The sequence below is a fragment of the Boleophthalmus pectinirostris genome, unplaced genomic scaffold, assembly GCF_026225935.1.
Source record: "Boleophthalmus pectinirostris isolate CB_2022bp ecotype Guang Dong unplaced genomic scaffold, ASM2622593v1 HiC_scaffold_16, whole genome shotgun sequence".
Classification (NCBI taxonomy): Eukaryota; Metazoa; Chordata; class Actinopteri; order Gobiiformes; family Gobiidae; genus Boleophthalmus; species Boleophthalmus pectinirostris.
The window spans coordinates 26,513,690-26,541,163 of record NW_026571095.1 but is presented as its reverse complement, the minus strand read 5'-3'; the positions used below and the strand labels follow the sequence as shown (position 1 = coordinate 26,541,163).

General features: G+C 39.4%; 1 protein-coding gene across 1 annotated transcript in view; it reads right to left on the bottom strand.

Moving 5' to 3' along the window:
- The window catches only part of LOC110153462 (protein tyrosine phosphatase receptor type M), a 583,698-nt gene that overhangs the window by 175,975 nt on the left and 380,249 nt on the right, over window positions 1-27,474 (bottom strand). Inside the window, exon 15 of the mRNA XM_055151363.1 lies at window positions 23,759-23,894. Within this exon, the coding sequence (XP_055007338.1) occupies window positions 23,759-23,894 (136 nt within the window). The remainder of the gene's footprint in view (window positions 1-23,758; window positions 23,895-27,474) is intronic.

Sequence of the window (27,474 nt, the reverse complement as noted above, 5' to 3'; positions counted from 1 at the left end):
CATTAGTTTGTTATTATTTTTTTTTTAATAATTCTGTTGAATAACAAATCAAAAACAGTGTCTTGATTTTCATTGGTTATTTGTCAGGAAATTTTTATTTATTATGGCTTTTCTCGGTTTCAAGTTATTTCAGTGACCACTGTTGATTTTTCTTTCCTTACCAGAGGGATACCAACGACCACATGGGAATATAAAAAGAAGTAGTATTATTTAATGTTGAAAATCCTATTATACTGTTGAAAAGAGTTTTGTGTTTTTATCATTAATGTAATATCAGAATCGGAGTACTGTGTCTATTCCTTAGTACAGAGTTTGAAATCTGAAAGTTGTTTTTAAACTTCTTAAATCCAAATGAAAGCACAGTCAATGTCTAACGCCGAAAGATCTGACTCTGTTCGCTCTCTGGAATATGTGCCCATGTCGAAAAATGCAAATAAACCTCTTAAACTCGTAGATATCAAGAGTCGTGACATGTCCGCACTCAATACTCCCTCTCTTTCTCTCTCTTCTCTCCTCTCATTTTCATGCAGGGCCCGTAGGTATAAAAAAGTGCAGGTCTTGTAGCAATTAGTGTGATCCTTACTCCATGTTGGACTCGTTTAACCGATGCTCTGTCTCTCAGTGAACGGGCTGTACATGCTTCTTTAAGGCAGCAGCTGTGATGCTTATGTTAAACGTCTGCGCAGTGCAAATTAAATTAAAAGTAGCTGAGTGTCGTTTTGTTTAAGAAGACGTACTGTGCTCGTGTCTGCTGTACAGTTATAATCTATGACACCCGTGGATCATTTACCTCATCAGACAAAACCGCACGATTTGACAAAACTTTACAAAGACGAGTGGATCTAGAGTGGTGTCCTGTCTCCCTGATTTCAGAGGGTGTGATTGACACGCGGATAAACCAATCAGAGAGATGCATGGTTCTTTCGGCTGGCTGTGTATGTGCGAAAAAATGACAACATAATGGATTGAGAAAACAAAGTGGATCAGCAATCAAAGTCGCCAAACTATTACTTATCTCAAGTGATATACCGTATTTTCTGGGCTGTTAGATGCGCTCTTAAGCCTCTAACCCAGGCATGTCCAAACTATGGCCCGGGGGCCAAATGCGGCCCTCGGACACATTTTTCTTGGCCCTCAGGCTTCCAGGTAAATTGGCCCAAATGACCTTGCATCAATTAAAAAGTAATTTTTTGCTGCAAGTTTTTTGAAAATCTACCTTGATAAAGCAAATATTTAATATTTCGTGTGTAGTTTAAGGATTTTAGCATGAATAAAGACTGATGGCTCATTCTAACATGATAAACATGCACATATTTCAATTATTCCCTGTACTGAGCACCAGTCTACGGTCCTCGATCGGCCCTCTGCTTCATCTGTGTTTAGAAATGTGGCCCTTGACGAAAAAAGTTTGGACACCCCTGCTCTAACCCCATCAAAAAACGACCGCACGCCCCATAATCCAGAGCGCCCTGTACACAAATCCACTCGGGTGTCCCAGCACGACTTCAGTAAACTACAAAGCTGCACCAGCCGCAGAGCACGCAAACACACACGGAGCAGACAGCGACCGCACAGCGAAAAACATCCACAGACACACTCATCACTCCACGCCGACGAGGAACGGAACGAAGGAACGAACTGAAAAAGCGAGTGCAATGTGCCACTTCTAGACACAACTGAACAACTGAGTCACTGCGAACACGCCGACAATCCAGCGGTCCCAGACAGCACCCTCCCTACACGCCACAACTGAACAAAGCCCAGAGTCACCGTGAACACCACAAACAAAGTCCCACTGACCCATCCAACTGTTGTGTTTCGTTTAAAGTCCAGTGCGGTTTATTTGTGAAAAAAGTTCGAAAATAGACCATTTAATGTCAGTGCGTCTTATAATCCAGAGCGCCTAATAGCCCGGAAAATACGGTATTTTGTCTCAACAAGAATTTTCAAGAGGAGATGTCTTCTGTATTTGAGAAACGTGCTACAAATTAGTGGCTGTGCTTGGATCGTCATTGGACAGATGATTTTCACCTTCTTCTATTATGTGGTCCCAGTCCTTTCTAGATTCAAACAGAACGGCACAGTGGATGGCACTCATGCCTCACAGCAATAAGGTTCCGGGTTCAGTCCCTAGGTTGCCTGGGCCTTTCTGTGTGGAGTTTCCATGTCTGGATGGGTTTCCTTCCTTCCTTCATCAACCCAAAACATGCAAAATAGGTCTACAGGAAAAATAGTTGATAGCTAAGGTCAATTAAATACAATCAATCAATGAACCTGCCCAGGGACTACAGGTGGAAATTACCACTGATGCTACAACCTGGTACATCTCTCCTGTTAAGGTTAATGTATATTGTGCACTGGCCCCGTTTCATTAAAATAAAATGAATAAATAAATAGAATGTAGAAAAGACTGGCTGCTCAGGCACGTGGATCATAAATATGGACATTCTAAATCACAATATTCACCTAAAATGACTTAATAAACGAAACAAGTCAGCTGAATTCTGCATCAGAAATACTCGATGAGAGCAGAGATCATCATAAACACCATCACAACAGAGAGTCGTGTAGCTGCTGGTGTAGTATAGTATAGTTAGTGTTGGGAAGGTTACTTTTAAAATGTATTCCCCTACAGATTACAGATTACATACCCCAAAATGTAGTTTGTAACGTAATCCATTAAATTACTTAAGGTGAGTAACGTAATCTGAATACTTTGGATTACTTAATATTGTCGTGCTTTTTAATATTTTTTTATATGAGATCACTGCTGCCATCAATTATGTCCACCCTACTGTTACGTGTCGTATTGTTTAGACCTGGTTTAGTACTGGTTTTAGACCTGGTTTTAGTCCTGGTTTTAGACCTGGTTTAGTTCTGGTTTAGTCCTGGTTTTAGATCTGGTTTTAGTCCCAGTTTAGTCTTTGTTTAGTCCTGCTTTAGTCCTGCTTTTAGTCCTGGTTTAGTCCTGCTTTTGGACCTGCTTTAGTCCTGCTTTTAGACCTGGTTTTAGTCCTAGTTTAGTCCTGCTTTATTCCTGCTTTTAGACCTGGTTTAGTCCTGCTTTTAGACCTGGTTTAGTCCTGCTTTTAGTCCTGGTTTAGTCCTGCTTTTAGACCTGCTTTAGTCCTGCTTTTAGACCTGGTTTAGTCCTGCTTTTAGTCCTGCTTTTAGACCTGCTTTAGTCCTGCTTTTAGACCTAGTTTAGACCTGCTTTTAGACCTGGTTTAGTCCTGCTTTTAGACCTGGTTTAGTCCTGCTTTTAGACCTGGTTTAGTCCTGCTTTTAGTCCTGCTTTTAGACCTGCTTTAGTCCTGCTTTTAGACCTGGTTTAGTCCTGCTTTTAGACCTGGTTTAGTCCTGCTTTAGTCCTGCTTTTAGACCTGGTTTAGTCCTGCTTTTAGTCCTGGTTTAGTCCTGCTTTTAGTCCTGGTTTAGTCCTGCTTTTAGACCTGGTTTAGTCCTGCTTTTAGTCCTGGTTTAGTCCTGCTTTTAGACCTGGTTTAGTCCTGCTTTTAGTCCTGGTTTAGTCCTGCTTTTAATCCTGTTTTAGACCTGGTTTAGTCCTGGTTTAGTCCTGGTTTAATCCTGGTTTTAGACCTGGTTTTAGTCCTGGTTTAGTCCTGGTTTAATCCTGCTTTTAGTCCTGGTTTAGTCCTGCTTTTAGTCCTGGTTTAGTCCTGCTTTTAGACCTGGTTTAGTCCTGCTTTTAGACCTGGTTTAGTCCTGCTTTTAGTCCTGGTTTAGTCCTGGTTTAATCCTGGTTTTAGACCTGGTTTTAGTCCTGGTTTAGTCCTGGTTTAATCCTGGTTTTAGACCTGGTTTAGTCCTGGTTTAGTCCTGGTTTAATCCTGGTTTTAGTCCTGGTTTAGTCCTGGTTTAATCCTGGTTTTAGTCCTGGTTTAGTCCTGGTTTTAATCCTGGTTTTAGTCCTGGTTTAGCCCAAAATGTGCTGTGTAATCCATTTATTTCAACAAAGTAACTGTAATCCAATTACCACTCACTGAAACAGTAACTGTAACTGAATACAGTTACTCATAATTTGTACTCTGATTACATAATCCCGGTACATGTAATCTGTTACTCCCCAACACTGAATATAGTATAGTATAGTATAGTAGTATAGTACAGTATAGTATAGTACTAAAATGACTACACAACGCTGCTGAACCCTACGTGTATTTTAGAAAGTACTGGAGATCTAATGAAGTACAGAGCAGTGGCCGTGTTTGACTGAAGCAATGACGTCTTGACTCCAGGAGAATAAAGATTCCTCAAACACACATGAATCACTCTAAATGCATCATCAATGTAGTAAAACAACTAACATGGCTACAAGCTCTTAAAAGTCAATTTTGCATAATAGTTCCACTTCAAGACATGTTCTCTTTTGCTCTGCGTGAGATTTTTATTATCATCTGTTCAAGTTTAAAGTCAATTTAACGACAACTGAGAAGTAAACAAATCAATTTCATACAGTACGACAGATAATGAATACGATATTACAGTTTCAAGACTTGTTGTGCTTAAAAATAGCATTTAATCTGAGGTAATAATGAGTAAACAAAGCTTTGCATTAGTGTAGAAATAAGATGGTTATTGTCAAGATCAGTTGGTTTTCAAACTCATCTCAGCAGGACTTGGTTATATCAGTGTTTTTTTGCTTTGTGCATGTGTGTATAGTAGGATTGTCAAAAGAAGAGAAAATTTACTTCTGAAATGAGATAGTTTCTACCTTTTTATCGATCATCCCTCCATCCATCTATGCATCTCTACACCTACGGAAAATCAGATACTAATCGAAACTAAAATTAATATTGAAATATAAAACCACATGGTAAAATAAACGAAAGTACTACAACGATTTAATGTTGAAAATCACATTCTATTGTCAATAAAGAGTGTAAATAAAGAGTGTTTTTATTATTATTATCACTGTGGTATTGGAATTGGTATTGAGAATCGAGTTTGAAATTTTAGTATAGTTTAGAACTGGTTTAGACACGGTTTAGACCTGATTTAGACCCGATTTAGACCCGGTTTAGTCCTTGTTTAGACCTGATTTACCCTGGTTTAGACCTGATTTCAGTCCTGGTTTCAGTCCTGGTTTAGACCTGGTTCAGTCCTGGTTTCAATCTTGGTTTAGATAGGGTTTAGACCTGGTTGAGTACTAGTTTAGTCCTAGTTTAGACCTGGTTTAGATCTTGTTTAGCCCTGGGTCAGTCCTGGTTTAGTCCTAGTTTAGACCTGATTCAGACCTAGTTTAGTCCTGGTTTAGACCTGATCCAGTCCTGGCTTAGACCTGGCTTAGACCTGGTTCAGTCCTGGTTTAGTCCTGGTTTAGTCCTGGTTTAGTCCTGGTTTAGTCCTGGTTTACCTGGTTTAGACCTGGTTTAGACCTGGTTTAGACCTGGTTTAGATACGGTTTAGACCTGGTTGAGTCTTAGTTTAGACCTGGTTTAGACCTGGTTTAGACCTGGTTCAGTCCTAGTTTAGACCTGGTTGAGAGCTAATTTAGACCTGGTTTAGACCAGATTTACCCTAGTTTAGACCTGATTTAGACCTGGATCAGTCCTGGTTTAGACCTGGTTTAGGCCTTATTTAGCTCTGGTTTATTCCTGAGTCTGACTCAGTTAAGTCCTGATTTACATTTCGCTCAGTTTCTCCTCCAGGCCCATCCTGACTTCACATGAGCCTTGGTTTAATTCCCCCCATAATCCCGGCACAGTTCAGTCCACCTCTGGTCCATTTTTAATCACAGAACCCTCAGCTACTTGCCGCACTTTGCACTTCTGTCACTCAAACGGTAGTAGCGCCTCATTTCAATATTCCTGTCCCGACTCAATAGATGGCCACATATCTCTGGGGACCGGGGCAGCCAATCAAAACTGCCCCTTCTCCAATTGATCTGCCCTCCCCCCCCCAGCACCTCGGACGGTAGGGCACCTGATTAAAAGACCGCATATATTTGATCGCACATGTGACGGCATCCTAAATGAGACGAGTGACTGATGCGAAACTGCCCCAGTGGCGTCTTGGCAGCACCTGAAGACCAGATATGGGCCCGATGTGAGATTTATTTATGTTTCTGTTGCTTTTAGAGGCTCTCGTGAATGTATATTTTAATGGAATTATATGAAAGCTGCTCTCCGATAGTTTTAAAAATGTATAACACAACTTGGCAGAGCCTGAAACAGCATTTAGAGCGATACTGCCACGATATTAACATTTCAAACTCCATTGTGATACTATGGAATTGACTCGATACTCAGAGCGAATTTTGATAACATGATAATAATAAAAACACTCCTTCTTTAGACAACAGAACGTGATTTTCAACATTAAATCCCATTAAATCCCTCAGTGGTCCAGGTAGGTTCTATGTGGTCTTTAGCGGTGTGCAAAAAATACTTATATATTGGTACTGTAAGAGTATTTCTTGGTATATTTTAGTAAATTATTTTGTTACAGCGCTACTGTTTTGTTGTAGACAGTGTTGGGGAGTAACAGATTACATGTACCTAAGTTACGTAATGGTAAATGGTCGCATTTTTCTATAGCGCTTTTCCTTCAAGGCACTCAAAGCGCTTTACAACAAGGAACCACTCACCCATTCACACACCAGTGTACGCAGACACTGTGGGCAAGGTGGGTTAAATGTCTTGCCCAAGGACACAATGACAGCATTCACCTGTGGGAGCTGGAATCACACCAGCCAACCTGTGGGTCAGTGGATCTGACCGCTCAACCTGTGATGTTTATGTTGATAGCTGGATTCGAATCGCCAACCTTCAGATCAGTGGGCGAATGCTCTACCAACTGAGCTACTGCCGCCCCGTAATCAGAGTACAAATCATGAGTAACTGTATTCAGTTACAGTTACTGTTTCAATGAGTGGTAATTAGATTACAGTTACTTTGTTGAAATAAATTACACGGCGACATTTTCCTGTTGTCACATTTTGGGCTGTATCCACTTTTTTTGGTTTGTTTTCCTCAGTAATTCCACTCATTGCCAGACACTAAACCAGGTCTAAACCTGGTCTGAACCAGGTCTAAACTAGGTCTAAACAATTACTAAACCAGGACTAAACCAGGTCTAAACTAGGTCTAAATAATTACTAAACCAGGACTAAAGCAGGACTAAACCAGGACTAAACCAGGTCTAAAACAGGACTAAACCAGGTCTAAAACAGGACTAAACCAGGACTAAACCAGGACTAAAACCAGGACTAAACCAGGACTAAACCAGGTCTAAAACAGGACTAAACCAGGTCTAAAACAGGACTAAACCAGGACTAAACCAGGACTAAAACCAGGACTAAACCAGGACTAAACCAGGTCTAAAACAGGATTTAACAGGACTAAATCATGCTGCATGGATGTGTCTCCTCTTCTGTCAATAATATTTTTAATACAGTTAAAAGAAAATAAAAAGCCCAGTTTTTACTTAACAGACAAAACTTCTTATGTGAAGATATACTAGACTTTGCTTCTCTACAGCAAATCAAGTAATCCAAAGTATTCAGATTACGTTACTCACCTAAAGTAATTTAATGGATTACGTTACAAACTACATTTTGGTGTATGTAATCTGTAATCTGTAGGGGAATACATTTTAAAAGTAACCTTCCCAACACTGGTTGTAGAGCCCTGCAAAGACCCGACGAGAAACAGTGCGGTGCGGGACACATTTTGAAAGCTCACTGTGGGCGCGGGCGGGTGGGATGATAAACTGCAGTCCTGCAAACTAAATATGAGTGTAACGCAAAATATACAAATGATTAATGTAAGTCTATCGTACATCACTTCTGGATATTTTATTTGGCATTCATTAAAAACATTTTAAGCAGCCTAAACATGCGGATGTGGTCTAATCTCGCGCACATTTTACACAATTTCTTCTTCTTCTTCTTCTTCTTCTCCGTGTTTGATAGAGCTTAAGAAAGCGAACGTTCCCATGTTGTGGGATTTGCGGGCGGGAGTGAGTCTGAAAATTCTGTCCTGCGCAGTTCAAAGGAAGGTAACTCGTTTATGTGACACATTTGACATATTCACCGTTTTGATGATTAAAACATTTGTGTTTCATATTAACTTTGCACAAAAAGTGATTTAACAAAGACTTTTAGTATCACAGCCATGATTTAGCCTTTATTTTTTATTGAACAGTATCGGATCGATTGGAAATATAAAGTTTTGATCCGAAATTGCACTGTATCGACATACGTATCATATCGTGGCCTACATATCAAGGAATGTATCGTATTAGCAACGTCTTAATGACATCCAGCCCTAGTGCTCTTATATTTGTTCTGATACAGCTCAAGATCATGCTAAAGCAATTCAAGAAAAGTTCATTTCTGTCCTGTGAATGTGATTTTTTTTAAGTATTGATTCCTGCTCAAATGCGTATCTCGTTTCGATACTAGTTTTAGTACTGAAAAACGGATCTGATTTTTGATACTTTTGAAAACCCTAATTTATAGGACACGTACACATTTATCTCAGTCTTAGGGTGCACTCACACTCGGACTTTAGAACCGTGCCCAATCATGGATCACCCCTAAAGCGTGGTAAGTTTTTCCAGTGTGAGCGCAACTGAAACATGCTCAAGCCCAGCACGGTTGGAGGAGGAGGGCCAAAGCACGGCTCATGTACTGTAACTTTACTATACGACCCCTCTCAGATGCACTGATGTTACTCATACGAGGAAAACAGTGAATAAAATCTACTCCAAAACACACATTGACTCCGCGCTTATCTTCAGTAAGGACTGTGACAGACAGAAGTTTAGCTGCCTCTCGTCTCCGGCTGTCATCACTGCTCCGCTCTGTTTTTATATCCATAAACTCATGGAGGAGCGTTAATCATAAGAGGACGGACACCTGCCTCACTATTTAATGGATATTTCTGCCGCTGGACTTATTTTCTCTGTTAAAAGCGTGAACACATGTAAACAAACAAAGCGTGTGATGATATGATCGGCCGTGGCTCGGTTCGGATGTACAGGTGTAAGTGCGAGCCATAAAACCCTAAGCAATCGTGTGCAATTGAGCACGGCACGGTTCTAAAGTCCTAGCGTGAGAGCACCCTTACTATATGTCAGAATAATTTTATTATCCCATATTTGCTAAATACTTGTGTGATATTCTAGGCTATGAGTTAACCATTTATGTACTACAATTCTTTGATTTATAATGTACCAATCACTTGTATAAAAATGAATAACCTCTTTGTGTTTGACAACTGTGTGCAGTGTCCTATCGCTCTTGTGAACCTCGAGATGATTCCTCACATGAAGCCAACTCCCACTGTCACACATGCAAGAGTTATGATGGTGTCTGACCTAAGGCACCCCTGATTGTTAATCATGTTTTATGTGTTTGTACTATGCATAGCTGCATCAGTTTCTTATTATGTCTTTGCTGTTTCCCCTTCCCCTTGAGAATTATCATTCTGTAACTAGGGCCTCCTAATGAAATAAAAAGAGGAGAGCGGCCTTGAGTCATCAGAACGTGTGGAGACTGTTGGTTTTGATGCCCACTCTCTGCCCGTTCTCCTCGCGAGTAAAACTGAATTAATCTCTTGTCTTTCTTCTTGTTTATAATGTTTAGATAAACCTAACACTATATTTACCATATTTTACAGGCTATTAGGCGGAAAAAATCCACTGGGCTGAGACAAGATTTTTCTCATAGAGCGCAATGTAATCACAAATTGCACGTGTTGGGCTGAAAGTACACCTACAACTTTCAAAAACGTCACATTTTCGTGTATTTTTACAGTTTTATTTTACGGGCTATTAGGCGCTCTGAATTATAAGGCGCACGGTCATTAAATGGTCTATTTTCAAACTTTTTTCACAAATAATCCGCACTGGACTTTAAACGAAACACAACAGTTGGATGGGTCAGTGGGACTTTGTTTGTTGCGTTCACGGTGACTCTGGGCTTTGTTCAGTTGTGGCGTGTAGGGAGGGTGTTGTCTGGGATCGCTGGATTGTCGACGTGTTCGCGGTGACTCAGTTGTTCAGTTGTGTCTAGAAGTGGCACATTGTACTCGCTTTTTCAGTTCGTTCCTCCGTTCCGTTCCTTGTCTATGTGGAGTGATGAGTGTGGCTGTGGGTGTTTTTCGCTGTGCGGTCGCTGTCTGCTCCGTGTGTGTTTGCGTGCGCTGCGGGTGGTGCGGCTTTGTAGTTTACTGAAGTTGTGCTGGGACACCCGAGTGGATTCGTGTATAGGGCGCTCTGGATTGTGGGGCGCGCAGTCGTTTTTTAATGGGTTAGAGCAGGGGTGGGCAAACTTTTTGGCTCACGGGCCACATAGGGTCCTAGAATTTGACTGAAGGGCCGGACAGAAGACAGAACATCACATGTTAAGAGCTCGCTGTCATTACATTCATATTTATGTAGGACATAGGACACACACTACGCACTGAGAGATTCAGAACACATAAAGGTGTATAGACCTGTTCCACGGCACATCACAGGTGAATGAGTGTCATGAGCCATTTATTCTCAACTCTAACTAAACAATAGCTCAAGAACAGAACTCACATCATACAATAACACACATACACACCAGTGAGTGCAGTGAAATCAGACTCTGACTTTCTTTGCTTTGAGAATCACAACAAGAGTCTATAGTTTTTTCATGTTTTTAATCTTTACCAATGTGAAACGGAAGCTGAAGCAGTGCAGACTTATATCTTCAACACCACTACTTCACTCATGGTCCGAATAACTCCTGTAAGAACACTTTCCCATAAAGCATTGCGGCCAACATAATACGCCGCACCTCAATGTATATATAGTGCGCCATCTACTGGGAAACGCTGGCAATGCAGGAAAAATAAAACATCAACAAGGTTTATTATTGTAATTTATTCCAGTTCGGCGGGCCGGATTGAAAGGTTTAAAGGGCCGCATATGGCCCCCGGGCCGTAGTTTGCCCACCCCTGGGTTAGAGGCTTAAGAGCGCGTCTAATAGCCCGGAAAATACGGTACATAATAAACAACTTGACCATCATGTCCAGAGTTTGTAGTTAAGAATGAATCTGCATTACAGTCGTGATCAGTAAGAGTTATATTTGATTTGAACTTGTCTACATCATATCAGAACCTGTTTGGCAAGTTTATTAAATTTAAATCGTATCTTATCTTGTTATGAAAATAAATGTGTAGTAAATAATACATATATATTTTTAAAGCAATATTCACAGTATATTGACAAGATTATCTGTCTAATGAAGGAACTTGAGTAAAAGAAGCCATAGTTTTGATCTCAACTAACACGCACACTAAATATGAAAGAGTGTTTGGATTAGCACATTGCTGTTTCTAAGCATACCAGTGTAGAGCTCAGATTCAACGTGATGGACACTTCAAAACATCAGCCCGTGCTTTGACAAGTCGACGGAGGCCAATGAAATATTCACCCTCAGTAAAAATGCAACAGTTTTTCCTATTGATTTTTGCTTTTAACATGGCTGACGGGCTTTCATTAAGGCTGTTTAGTTGATCATTTGAAAAACAAGGTCCGAAAAGGGCACATATGACGCTATTTTATGATCTGTTATAATGTTTCTTTATTAAAAACATAGCTGGAGTCGCGTTTTGTTTCATTCACACATGTTTAACGCACAAATCCAGCATATTTAGGCAGGATATTTAGTTCTTCTCTCAAACAGAAAATGCTCCAAACACCTTTACTTCAGCCCTGGAATTGCCAATCTCTACTGAACTAAAGGGAAAAAAATGGTAAATATTAACTTGGAAATTACCACTACATGACATCACAAGGTGGAGCAGAGCATTTTGAGCTTTGGAGATGTAGACAGACTAATAATGCAGGGTTACTCAAACATGTGTGAATTAAACAAAACAAAAATTCCAGGTTTGTCCATGTTTTTGATGAGGTAACAACATTATAACTTAAAGCTCACAAGTGTCAATTTTGTGTAATACAGGACCTTTAAGGCAGTGTTTCCCAAAGTTTTTTTTTTTTTTTTTTTTTTTTGGGGGGGGGGCATATTTTATTCATTATTATTTATTTATTTATTATTTATTTTGTTTTATTTAAGTCACACATCTTCACGACCCAAGTCAATAGACATTATTCATAAATCACAAAATAAATTTGTGGCCATTATTGAACATTAATGAGGATAGTTTATTATTGACTAAGTGATCATGTCTCTCTGAACAATTAGTTTTACCGTATTTTTCAGACTACAAGGCGCAATACCGATAATGTTGAATTCTCTCGTCTATTTTCATACATAAGGCGCACCACATTATAAGGCAAGACTTAAGACTTTTTTATTTCCTACGAGAAGAACTCAAATATACATTGAGTAATATTGTGTTTAATGCAGCTATGCGCACATTTCTTTACGAAACAAAACTTAAAATCACATGACTAATTTGCATAAACTATAAGCGATTAAAAAAGGTAATCTGTCGGACTAAAGGACTCGACTCAGTGGAATATATGTAAAAATCTGTTCGATGTCAGTAAGCACAACCAGAAAAAATACATAAGGCGCACTGGATTATAAAGTGTACTGTCAACTTTTCAGAAAATTAAGGGATTTTAAGTGCGTTTTATAGTCTGAAAAATACGGTACAGTGTTTCCGACAGAAAAATGGTTAGGCAAAGTGAGGAGCGGGGAGGTGCGCGGAGATGTATGTATATGTATACTGCAGACCTACATGCAGATCGTGACAAGGCGACCCAAAAAAAATCCGTTGTGACCCACCTGAGGGTCACGAATCAGTTTGTTTGGATAGTTTCAGTGTTTTGTTTTTTGTTTGGACCTTGCATGATATAAAGTTAAAGTTTCAAAACACGCATTTCCTATTCTGAGCAATATTATCATTCTCGTTTGCAAATGCTGTTTTCTTGACACAATTGAGACCAATGCGAAACCAAGGTCTACACTGCACAAAGAATCCATTATCTCATTTGCTTTCATTTGACAAGTACAAAAAACTGACAATGCAGTACTCCAATGGCAGATATTTTTAGTTCACTAGTCAACTCAACTTAGACCAAATATTCTTAAGTCATTTTAGCTTCAAATGATAGTTTTGGCCGTGTACTCTGCAAAAAATAATGTGTTTTTTTTTTTGTTTTTGAGCAGATTTGACTTGGCCCATATTACACCATTTTCTGATCTATGTTATAATGTTTTTTCCTCATCACAAACAGACGTTAAGTTGTGTTTTGTTTCATTGATCGTGATCGAGGAATAAATTAATTCGGCTTTTTAAAATCAGAATAACCCACCCACTTACTTCGGAATTAAGTTTAATTCCGAATAATCATTTTCATTTGGAATTAAGTGTTTACATGCTCTTATTAAAGTTAAATTAATTTTTATTTAGAATTACATTATTTGGAATTAAAGCTCTCATGTAAACGTGGCTGCTCACACATGTTTAACACACAATTTCTGCATATTTAGGCTGAGTTCTTCCAAACAGAAAACACTCTGTTCCACCTTGTGATGTCATGTGATAATACAGGAGGTGCTCCACTGCGTTTTTAAAGTCCACACATCTTCACTAGAATCATTTGGATAATTGTATTCCTGGAATTTCCAATCTCGACTGAAGAAAATATAAAAAGGTAGCTGTTCGTTTGAAATTGACTACGTAATGACATCACAAGGTGGAACAGAGCATTTTAAACTTTGCAGATGTAGAAAGACTAATAATAAACAGACAAATAACGGTTCACTCATCTTAAAACGACTCAAATCAATATTAAAGGTGCGTTGTGTAACTTTCCTGGTGGAGGGTCTGCAACCATATTTTTCTCAGTGGAAATGTTATTGCTTTGCCTGGAATGTCCCACTGTATGGCATTAAACTAACTCCATGAAGACAAGTAGGAGACGCCAATAGGCCAAGTTACAGGTCAGATCTGCAGAGAGGCGATCCCATTCACAATAAAATCACACGAGTGATCTAATACATGGGAGATGGATAATTTTAATGTCTCACTGTGGAATAATTCAAGCAAAGCAATAGCATCTCAGAGACTAGAAAAGTTAAAGGGACTGTCCGGAATTTTGGACATAGGACCTCATTTCCTAGTGAGCCAGAGTGTTGGAGACGTGTGGAGACACTTTTTTTAAAATATTCCATCCAGTCCTTGTATTTGCTGAGGTCGCTGGTCAATGGTCATAGTTATCCTGCCACTCAAAACAGTCTTAACCACTCCACAAAACCCTCGAAGCAAATCTATTATAACACCAGACTGTCGATGTAAATGTCTGTGTTGATAGAATAAATTTAGAAGAAAAACTAACCTTGCATTTGAAGGATTTATGTCTCAGCAGCAGTGAGTTGTACTTCCTGATAGAAAACTTGGCAGCGGTGGACTGATGTCACCTAGAACAGGGGTCTCCAACCTGTAACTCAGGAGATACCAGTCGCTCTCCACCACTTTACAAGTAGCTCACCAAGGGATTTCGAAATGATAACATTGTGCTGAATAACAAAAATTTGGTTTATTACATGCCTATTACCATTGTAAATGTATAATTTTCAAGCCCAAATTTGAGCACTAATAAATGGGTAATGGTTCATGTTTTATGGGCATCTAACTGTACCCAAAGGCTTGCCCTCTTTCTTATAATCTTCTCAGTTTCTTGCGGCCATTAAAATGAGTAGCTCTCTGGCATTTTTGTTTTGTAAAGGTAACTCACCAGAGGAAAGAGTTGGAGACCCCTGACCTATCTTACCGGCAAAGTAAAACTGTGCTGCTGTTGAGAAAATCGTCCCTCAACATGCGACGATTCATGCGATGCAAGGTTAGTTTTATTACAAACATTATTCTGTCAACACAGACATTCACATACTGGAAAAAAAACAAAAAAAACAACAACAATATCCAGGTAAGTTAAAATGACTTATTTTAAGAACATTTTACTTTATTTGAGTAGATTCAACTTGACAAGTAAAATGATCTACCAATGGAATAAGTGTGTTTTTTGTAATTCAAGCAACATTCGATTTTGTTTTTCTTATTTTAAGTACAAAAAATCTTATTCCACTGGCAGATAATTTTACTTGTCAAGTGAAATTTGCTCAAATCATGATAAAACTTTCTTAATTCGAGTCATCTTAACTTGACCAGATTTAGTTTCTTGCAGTGCATCGACAGTCTGGAATATAATAATAGATTTGCTTCGGGTGCTTTGTGGAGTGGGTAAGTTTTTAGCGGCAGGACATAACCAGTTCTAAACCAGGTCTAAAAATTTGATGAAACCAGAATGAAACCAGGTCCAAACCAGTTAAAAGTGGGTCTAAACCAGGTCTAAACAAAGTCTAAAGCAGGACATAACCAGTTCTAAACCAGGAATTGATAAGGACATAGGCAAGGTTTAAGGGTATACACCGCGCAGACCAACTCTAAACCAGGTCTAAAATGGATCTAAACCAACTCTAAACCAGGTCTAAAATGGATCTAAACTAACTCTAAACCAGGATTAAAACTGGATATAAACCAGGTCTAAAATGGATCTAAACCAACTCTAAACCAGGTCTAAAATGGATCTAAACCAACTCTAAACCAGGTCAAAACTTGGGTCTAAACCAGGTCTAAAATGGATCTAAACCAACTCTAAACCAAGTCTAAATCAGGTCTAAAATTGGGTATAAACCAGGCCTAAAATTGATCTAAACCAACTCTAAACCAGGTCTAAATAAGGTCAAAATTTGGGTATAAACCAGGTCTAAAATGGATCTAAACCAACTCTAAACCAGGTCTAAAATTGGGTCTAAACCAGGTCTAAAATCGATGTAAACCAACTCTAAATCAGGTCAAAACTGGGGTCTGAACCAGGTCTAAAATGGCTCTAAACCAGGTCTAAAATTGGATATAAGCCAGGTCTAAAATGGATCTAAACCAACTCTAAATCAGGTCAAAACTGGGGTCTGAATCAGGTCTAAAATGGGTCTAAATCAGGTATAAAATTGGGTCTAAACCACCTGTAAAATGGATCTAATCTTAGGCTAACTATACCCGTTGACCAGCGACCTCTACAAATAAAAGGACTGGATGGAATATTTTTTAAAAGTGTCTCCAGACGTCTCCAACTTTCTGGATCACTAGGAAATGAGGTCCTATGTCCAAAACTCCGGACTGTCCCTTTAAATCGAGTATCTATATGTCGCTCTACCCACACCAATGTGCAAACGCCATTGGATTAAGAGGGTTTACCAGTTTGTACGTAGGATTACACAGATCTAACATGGCCCCCATCCCCGTCTGCGGTAACCGTGGGTGGGCAGGATGGCACCAGCATGCATGGGTGTGTGGGTGACAGAAGCATGGCACTGACATTACACAAAGTGGTGGTTACTTACAGGTAGTATGTGTAGGAGTGATAGGTTCTCCTGCCCAGTGGAGGTGGAGGAGGAGGAGGAGGAGGGGGTAGGAGGAGGAGGAAGGAAGGGGGGGATGGAATGAAAAGGAAAGAAAAAAGTAAAAATATATTAATGTCTGAGAAACGAAGAGTCGAAATGAACAAACTCAGATATGGTGGCGTAAACGCTGGTGTGAGGGCAGAGGTGGAGGCATGTCAGTTCAGATACACACATACAAGAGTCACCGTGTAGGAAATATCTGGTTAAATATACAATAAAGGGACAATTGAGAATGATCTAAGACTTGATATGACTAAACTAAACCTGAAAAAAGTGTAAAGTCTAAGTGCAACGCCAGGTCGCTGAACCAGGCCATGAATCTTTCGTCAAAACCAGGTCCAACCAGATCTACAACACGGCTGAACCAGGACTAACTTGTTTTTTGATGGAAAAAAAGGCGTATATTTAACTCAGAAATATAAATCATCTAATCCAGGACTAAACCAAAGCTAAACCAGGACATAAACAGTTTTAAACCAGGTCTAAAATTGGTCCAAACCAGGTCTAAACCAGAACCAACATGCCCCTTGTAAATAAACATGAAAAATAAACAACAAAAAATAAAGAAGACCTTTCACCCAGGATGAAACCAGGTTCAAACTAGTATTAAACTAGGTCTAAAAATGGGCATAAACAATGTCTTAAAGTCTATACCCGGTCTAAACCATAGAGCAGGACATAGTTCTAAACCAGGTCTAAAAATTGGATGAAACCAGAATGAAACCAGGTCCAAACCAAGTCTAAACTAGTTAAAAATAGGTCTAAACTGGGTCTAAACCAGGTCTAAACCAGGTCTAACTTGTAAATAAACATTAAAAATAAACAAAGAAAAAAGACCTTTCACCCAGCATGAAACCAGGTCCAAACCAGGTCCAAATCAGTATTAAACTAGGTCTAAAATGGGTACAAACAAGGTCTTAACAAAGTCTAAACCCGGTATAAACCATAGAGCAGGACATAACCAGTTCTAAACCAGGTCTAAAAATTAGATGAAACCAGGATGAAACCAGGTCTAAACCAGGTCTAAACCAGGTATAAACCAGGTCTAAACCAGGTCTAAACCAGGACATAGTAAGTTTTAAACTGGGTATACACCATGTAGACCAAAACCAGGTCCAAATCAGGTCTAAAATTGGGTCTAAGCCAGGTCTAAAATGAATCTAAACCAAGTCTAAACCAGGTCTAAATCAGATCTAAAACAGGTCCAAAACTGGGTCTAAACAAGGTCAAAAATTGGGTCTAAACCAGGATATAAATGGATTAAAAACCAAGTATAAACCGTATCTAAATCAGGTCTAGAACTGTGTCTAAACCAGGTCTAAAATGGATCTAAACCAAGTCTATACCAGGTCTAAAACTGGGTCTGAACCAGGACCAAATGACTCTAAATCAAATCTAAACCAGGTCTAAATCAGGTCTAAAATTAGGTCTAAACCAGGTCTAAAATGGTTCTAAAAAAGTCTACACCAGGTCTAAATCAGGTCTAAAATTGAGTCTAAACCAGGTGTAAAATGGATCTAAACCACGTCTAAACCAGATCTAAATCAGATTCTTTACAAGTTCTAAACCAGAACTCTAACAAACAACTCCCGCGCTGAAACCCCCTCTCGTTGAATCGCAAAAGAGACCCAAAGGACCACACCATGCGCCCGTGTTTACACAGTTCAGACCGGCTGTATATGACCCCGCTTTTCTATTACATGAACAGATAATTTTATACCAATAACATTAACCACATCTGACCTCCGAGGTGGAGCTTTGATGAACGCTACGGACGTCTCAAACACAACTACAACTCCCAGATGGAAACCGCAAATTACACCGTGAACCCGACCAGGGAAGGTGCCTCCATTGGCGTTGATTAGGCCTAATTGAATTGTATGGAGGATTTTTCACACCCGCCCACAGACATATGAATTACCCACCGGGGGAGCAGGCGTGTGATGTTCCACTGTCAAAAATAAACAGAGAGCGCTAATATAAATGCCACGTTAACTTCGCATTTCAAACTATATTATTCATTTGCGCCTTAAACTGAGCTAGAACAATAACTTCAAAACCGTAGGGAGGCGTGGTATCTGATATTTTGATACATCTGATGCATTGTAAACGTCATTTCTTTGAAGTTAATAAGTAGTATTATATTTTTCTATGACAAATTACTGTTGAATTATGGGAGATGGAAAAATGTCAGGTCTTACATTACACAAAACTGACTCTTGTGAGCTTTAAGTCATGTTATAATGCTGTTACCTCCTCAAAAATATAAAAGTGAAAAAATGCATAGCAAATTCAGATGGCCGATGTCCAAAAGTTTTCTTCGTCAGATATTTTTCTTGCTTTTGGACCAAGTATCTTATTGTGTGGTCAAACTGTGGTCCAAAGCAAGAAAAATATCAGACGAAGGCTTTTCTTACCGAAACGTTATTTAAAAATACAAAAAGCTTTTGGACATCGGCCATGTGAGTTTGCTGTGCATTTTAACCTGGTCCCTGAAGGGTTGACCAGGTTTTGTATTCACTTGTGTGTGTGTGTGTCTGTCCACCGCCATTTATGGACCGACTGTCACCAAATTCGGTACGTGGGTCAAGCCCCTGCGCCCGATGCCGCCAAAAACGTTTGGTGACGATCCAAGATCATCTGAGGTCACACGGATTAATTGAAAGGTCACGCCATTATAAACGATAGGCAATTTCGTCAATTTCTGAACCATCTGCGGGTTAAAATATTCACCCAATCATCACACAAGTTGGCACACACATAACCGGGGTACAGGCTGGGCTCCTCATAAGCTGCTTCTGTGGTGATGAACTGTCTCCACTGATGCCTCATGGGGGACCACGTTGCTATCTCTGATTACGCTTGTTTCACTTTTATTTGGCAGGTTCCTTGCATTTCCACCTCTACTCTACCTCTACCTCTTCTTTGGTGTGCGTTTTCTGTTTCATTTGACCTCCTCAGGCAACATACCTGGAGTTGTGTTTTGTTTCATTCACACGTGTTTGACTAATCCTGCTACATCTCCAAAACAAAAAAAAAACGCTCTGTTCCACCTTGTGAAGTCATGAAGCAGTAGTTTTCAAGTTAACAGCTCCTTTTATCTTTAGTTCAGTAGAGACTGGATATCCAGGGCAGCAATTTATTCAGATGATTCTAGTGAAGGTGTATGAAGTTAAAAAACACAAGGTGCACTTCCTGTATTAACACGACATCACAAGGTCGAACAAAGTCGTTTAGGGACTCCATATTAGTAGGCAGTTAATAGTAAAATGCATAATAAGTGCTTAATTACATCTAAATTAGTATTTATAAAGTACTTTCAATGCATTTTTGTCTAAGGCTGTATTTTGCGAGTACTAACCCAGTAAGTATTTTCTTTCCATTAAAGTAGTGGAGATTACAATCAATGTTTCTGTGCATACACTGAAATCTTAATAAACATTAATAAGTGTTTGATTAAGAGTTTAAGAGAAGAACCCAGGTTTTATGTGTTAAACGTGTGTGAATGAAACAAAACACAACTCCAGATCTGTTTGTGATGAGGAAACAATATTATAAAATAGATCGGAAAATAGTGTAATATGGGTGTTTTAAATCCTACATATAAAATAAAACAGGAATTTTCAGAGCAATGGTCTCTCATATGCATGACAATAAAACATACATAAACATGCATGAATCACTCAAAATACAACTTTGAGTGGGTTAATGATAAAGGGAAAACATTATAATGTGATTAAATAAAAGCTCTTAATAGTGAAATCTGGTTCCAGTTTTAAATCCAGCTGTAATTGAAAAGTGAAAAAGTCATCTGAAGACATTTTAAAGTACAACTAAACTATAAATAATCTTTTTTGGCAACTTGTGTAAACTAGGCAAGACGAAACCAGGATTAAACCAGGATTGGAACAGGATTAACCAAGTTTATCAGAACTAAAATGCACAAATGAAAAGGACTCAGGTTCATTTCTGTCCTGTGAATGTGACTTTTTTAGTATCGATACCTGCCCAAATGAGTATCTAGTTTCGATACTAGTTTCAGTATTGATTGTTTTCTCATTTTCAATACAAAACCATGACTAAACCAGGTCTAAACACAGTGGAGGAACTGGTTTACTGAAGTACATTTTAAACATTTTACATTTCACTTTTATTTTACTACATTTCAGAGGTGTCTGTACTCGCTACTTCACTTTTTAACTGGACAAAAAAGTATTTAAAAAGTATTTATCACAGTTTGAGACATGGAGAAAGGGGATTAAAAAAAAAAAATTGATTCATTTGTTTCCGTTTAACAAAATTCAGCATAAATCTTAACAAAATCACTGTATTTGAAGCTTTATTAGGTCTCAAAATCTGAACAAAATTCTTTAACTTTTCACTCTTTAAGTACTTTTTTAAACAGGTACTTTAATACTTAAGTCAGTTTTGTTCTGTGATACTTTTACTTGACTATTCCTTTGCTCTGCTTTCCGTAGTTTCACTTAAGTCACAAAATTAAGTACATCCTCCACCACTGTCTAAACTAGAACTCAACCCAGTCTTCTAAACCAGGCCTTTTCACCCTTTAATCATGATTTCTTTCTCATCTGCGTTCTCCCTCTTTATCACCCGGCTCCAAAACAAAACCGATTCCCATTTGGGTGCCACTGGAGCGGGGTGGGTGCATTTTGTTTGAGGAAACCGCCAAGCTGGATTAATTTTTCATGGCTCTCTCCTCTTGCGGTTGTAAACAGCCTTAATGGGGCGTATCAACACAATCAGATTAATTATTTAGCTCGACACTGACAATGCTACAGTTTGAGGGAGAAACATACAAAATATCTATTAGCACGGGCAGCCACTGTGTTGTTAATATGTAGTGAGATGGATGCCGACTGCTTTTGTGTGAGGGATGAAGATCTGAACGAAGTCTGGTAAGAAAAGGGAATAGAAACGAGGGCTAAGCAGGACTAAATATGGGCAAAATCAGTTTTAAGTTGGTCTGAAACTAAAGAACCAAGAATAATATGGGCACCAAAACTGATCTCAAAAGGGGATGAATAAGGAAAGTGCACTTTATTGTACTTTGTTGTCCCCATAGAAAAATCCTCAGCGTTTGACCCATCCTACAACACCACTAGAGCAGCTTGTCAGGAGCAGAGAGGTACAATCTTGAACTAGTCTTGGTCAGGACTCCCTTACTTACACAATTTTGCCTGTTTTTGGTCACTAGTCACTGTCACCTGATGAGGACCGACTAAGAAAATATCAATGGACTTGTTATGGGTCAGTTCTGGGTTACCGTATTTTTCGGACTATAAGGTGCACCGGATTATAAGGAGCAATTTCAGTAATGTTGAATTCTCTCGTCTATTTTCATACATACGGTGGACCGGATTATAAGGCGCATTAAGCAAAACAAATGGACGACACTTGAGACTGAAACTTTAGCTCAGACATCCATGATCCATTGGCAGATCATGGCGTAATTCGCCCGGCGTTGCCTCCCTGTCTTGGTTAATGTGTATTATGAATGCGAATGTGGGTGGATAATTCAAGTTTGTTTTTTATTTCCTATGAGGACAACTCAAATATACATTGAGTAATAATGTGTTTAATGCAGCTTTGTGCACATTTGTTTATGTTTTACAGAAACAAAACTTAAAATTCATTTGCATAAACTATAAGCCCTGAAAAAACAGCTCGCTCCTTGTGCCCTGATGCATTCAGCTTCTGTCGGACTAAAGGACACGACTCACTTACTCCACGAGGCTCCTGACTACGGTAGCCGCAATGCTCCGACAATTCATCAAGCAGTGCGGCTTCGTAGCTTCCTAAAGTCGTACAAAAGCATTTTGACAGATTTTTGAGCGCCGTGTTCCACATAAAATCGGTTTGAGGTTCGTATGCACAACAAGAATTAATACATAAGGCGCATTGTTAAAATTAAAAGGTTTTTAAGTGCGCCTTATCGTCCTAAAAATACGGTAATTTTGTGGACTAAAATCTAAATAATACTGTTATAGTACCGCCAATATAATATTTTTTGCTGACTATAACAAAATTAAAAAGTAATCATAATGACTCGAATCATGACTAAAAATAGATCTTTTCATCAAGTAAATGTATATATTCATAACATAACATTTTCATTGAATAATACAAACTAAACTTCAAAAGTTCAATCCCAGAGATCCACACCAGACTGCAAATAAACTCAATGTTTGAGGAAGATGTCCCATGATATTTTGAAGTAATGGTACTCTTGGATGAAGTGAAACTAAACACAAAGTCCATTTGTCGCTTCTACTATATGTTTTATGCAACTTTAGTACAAACTAAGTACATTTGCAGCTTCTTGGTCAAAAACACTTAAATCTAAGTTTGTGTTGCCTTCAGTGACCTCTGCAAAATTCTAGTAGTTTATAACATTACACAAGACTGACCTGATTATAGCCAGATCTGATTCTGATCAGGGATGTAACAATAACCGAAATATCGTGATATCGTATCGTCAAAAGTCTCACAATAATATCGTGGGCTGTCAAAATATATCAAATCACAAGTTCCTTTGCTTAAATGTATGGTTTTATAGTAGCAACAGCTTATAAACATCGGGAACTACATATCCCATGATTCATTTCAGTGCAGACAACATGAAGAAATATGTTTTTTACTTGAAGTCTTGGGATTATGATGGAAAAAATTCACCACAAAATCTTGTCAAGGTATTTTAAAAGCAAAAAATGTGTCCCTACAATTATATCAACCTCTTCAAAATATCGCACCGTGAGATTTGGATATCGTTACATCCCTACTGTTAGACCAATCACACTGCCCTTTACACCTCCAGACCCCGCCCCCTCCTCCTCTCTCACTCGCCCCTTTAATTTGAAATGGTTGAGGCCACTTTAAAGGTGCATTCTGTAACTTTTCTGGTGGAGAATCCGTCAAATGCTTTTCTCCATGGAGATGTTATTGCTTTGTTTGGAATGTTTCACAGTATGAACCTGAAACCTTTCTAGCTTCATGGAGACCAAACCAGAACAAGTTACAGGTCAGATCTGTGGAGAGGCGACCCCGCTCACAGTCAGAATGTCTGTTTTTCGAGGTATTTTTGAGCTATAAAACCACCTGTAATTGAATAAATATGAGGTAGAGGTGTTTAAAGTGATACTGTGGAACATTCCAGACAGCCCAAAGTCATCTCCATAGAAACAAGCAAGTGACAGACCCCCAACCAAAGTTACATAGTGCATCTTAAGTAAATTTCTTGGCTACTCTACCCACCTCTTACTATTACAGTACTGTATTTTCACATACACAAGTTTCATACTAACCTCTTTTTCATGAGCAGAACCACGCCGAGGAAGATGATGACGAAGAGGAGGATGCCCGCGATGACTCCGGCGATCTTCACGGTGTGGTCGGTCTGCTTCTCCGGCTCCACCGCGTCGGGCTTGTGAGTGGCTGCCCCTGGAAACCAACCGGCAAAGGTCAAAGTTCAAAGCGGGGCGAGATTTTAATGAGGTACACAGAGAGGCAAACGTACACGCGAAAGGTTATGGACGCGCAAGAGCCGACGAACAAAGCAACTCCGTCGATGTTTACACTTGTTAGTCGTGCTTCGGTGAATATATAGCACTTGGACGTTTCATTCGTTTGGGAAAAAAAAACAACAAATGAGGTGCATGACTAGTTTTAAAGGGCCCATATTACGCTACTTTCTGATCTGTTATGTTGTTTCCTCATCACAAACAGACCTGCTGCACTGCGAGGGTGCGGGTCTCCAAAAATGGACCAGTGCGGGACTCCATTACGGAATAAATTAATCTTCGGTTCGTTACATAAAGAAGGAGGAAAATAACATAAGGACAACAGCAGCGATAAGTTTTAAGAAGGATGCACAAAGGGTTGTAACTGTCCTGTCTGAGAAAAGTGTAAAAAGCGTGTGGTGAGGGGTTTTACAGCCTTAAAACAGATATAATAATTGTAAAATATAAAACTAACTTTTGCAGATTTCACCTATCGCCGGTTATTTTTAGAACGTAACTCCCACGATAAACGAGGGACCACTGTACACCCATTAGCATTTTACATTCACTCATTTCAGATTGTCTTAACGCACAACAGATTTAAAACTCGCATCTAGTGTTGTCATTTTACTATAATTTAAACTTAAAGAAGAGTCCATCCATCTATTTTCTTCATCTTATCCAGGGCAGCAGTCTAAGCAGGGACTCCCAGACTTCCTTCATCCCGGACACTTCCTCCAGCTTCTCCAGACATAGTCCGTCCAGCGTGTCCTGGGTCTTCCCCGGGGCCAAATGGTACCAAGTATCGAGTAAGGAACTTGATACTCAATACCAATTTCAATGTCACAATGCTAATAAAGACTCTGTTTAGTCAATGGAATGTCATTTTCAGCATTTTACCATGTGGTCTTATATCTGTGTAATCCCTCAGTGGTCCAAGTAGGTTCCATAGTGGTCCATGGGCGTTTATGGGCTCTTATACTTGTCCCAGTACAACTCAAGATCCTTCTAAAGCAGACCTGGGCATTGTACAGCTGCTGGGTCACATATGGTGCTTTGGTTGATTCTGACCGGCCCATTTAAGATAATTTGGAATTACAAAATTAACATATTTTATCATTTTACCTCCCGCATGGACTAAAGATGCATTGCTTTTATTTGAGTAAAGTTTAAGTGTTTTTTTTTTAATTACATTTTTTGTAAGGCGACCTCAAATTTTTCTTGGCCCTCAGACTTCCAGGTGAACTGGCCCAAATGACCTTACATCAATTGAAAATTAACTTTTTACTGCAAGTTTTTTTGAAAGTCTACCTTGATAAATATTAAGTGTGTGGTTTTAAGGATCTTTGCAGTCTGATGGCTCATTCTAACGAGTTAAACATGCACATATTTCAATTATTCACTGTACTGAGCACCAGTTTACGGCCCTCGATCAGCCCTCTGCTTCTGATGAAAAAAGTTTGGACACCCCTGCCTTAGTCATAACATAAACTCTTACCAGGCTTACATCTTGTCAAAACAATGCTATTTACTGCTTTTTATAAAGAAATACAATTAATATCATGTAGAATTTGCCCTGGCCCTCTGTAATATTTTCTGTTTCTCATGTGACCCCATGGAAAAAATAATTGCCCACCCCTGTTCTAAAGCTATTCAGGCAAGGTTCATTTCTGACTTTTTAGTATCAATATTCGCTCGATAGAAGTTTCGGTATCGATTCATGACTGATTTTCGATCCTTTTGACAACCCACGCTTGCCCCGTACATAGATATTCTTTCAAATCTCGTCCAGCCGGTGTCCAGCATCGATAAGCGCTCCATACTCCATATTGACTTATCTTGGAGCCATGTTTTCTACAGTAAGTGCGTCTCTGGTCCACCCGTGCGCCCTCCACTTTAAGCTTAAAGCGTCTTTATTATTGTGGACATTAGCGGTCCCGGGATGAGCCTCCTATACTGGGAAGAGATAAGCCTTCCCTTGGTTAATCATGTCCTTCTGGCCCCTATCAGGAACCGGGATGCGGGTCCGTATAAAGATAATACCCAAGCGAAGATAAAAATGGCGGAATAAAACGAAAGCTTTGGCGAGGAGAGATAGAAACTTAAAGAAAAAAAGGGGGATAGTTTTAACAGCGCTCCAGTAGGATGTGATAAGGAAGGCTCTCAAAGTGTCCACCACAACAACACTATTATTCCTTGTCACTGCAGGTAAATTTCCAATGATAAATGGCCATGTCACAGGCAAATCTGTTAGCATGCTACGCCCCTCACCGCTACGCTTAAACAAAAAGAAAGAAATAAAAACGGAATATCACTCCAGGACGCTAGCAGTGACATATTGTTCCAGATAGCGCGTCGGAGGCTTATTTAAATGGGAGTTTGAAAAGCAAAAGCGCTGGCAGGTAGCGTGGACGGTGACGTGACAATCAGAGCCGGAGTGATAGAGGAGATTTTGTCCCAATATACTTTTGGACAAATGTACCGGGGACGCGACGGAAGTGACACGAGTGAAATTGAAGCCGGGATAATAATAAAAGCACTTACGTTGACATTCGTATTGTAATATGTAAACTGTAGTGGTAAAGGGGGAAGGGCTGGGACACTAACTCTATAGTTGATACAAATATAAGACTGTATGTTAAATAAATGTTTGATAATGTGGTCCTGGCTAACCACTCTGCCTCCATGCACTTGGCAGAAGATCTCTTTGTGTTGAAGTAAACTTTGTCGTATAATTACCAAACAACTTTTCTGGGAGGGGATTGGTAGCACCTCCTTGTCAGAGCCTGATCTTATCAGATCTCAGAAGCTCAGCAAGGCCAGACCTGGTTAGCACTTGGATGGGAGAATACCAGGTGCCACAGTGGGGCAGCAATGGCAAAAATGTTGCTGTGTCCTTAGGCAAGGCACTTCACTCATATTTCCTAGTATGGAAGTGGTGTGTGTGTGTGTGTGAGTGTTGGGGGGGTGGAAGGGGCCTCAGTCTGCCTCAAGGCAGTTGTGGCTACAATAGAAGCTCATCACCGTTGACTCTTGGAGTGAATGAATAATGCAGTGTAAAGAGCATTATTAATATTGAGAAATGCATGTTATACTATTATTGTCTCCATTGAGATGTTAATGCTTTGCCGTGCATTTTCCACAGTATAGCATTATATTTATCTAGAGGGAAGTTACAGGTCAGATCTGTGGATAAGTTATCCCATCGTAGACTGCAGTTCAAGGTATTTGTAGTGAGCAAAATCTGTCATTTAAAAGAAAAGTTTAATTATTGTCAAACTGTTGAACAAGTGCAACATTTTAATATCTGTTGTGTTGAAATGTTGAGTGAAATATTGAAGTGTACAAACCATGCCACGGCAAAAAACCTTTTAAAAAGTCTGTGTTTTTCAGTATGTCCCATTATATTCTGTACCACTGCCACATCACATTAATTTTTCAGCAGATTGTCCAGTCCAATGACCACAGGTTGCACTGGGGAATCATCGATCCACTGTGGACACTTATTGTGTTTTTGTTGA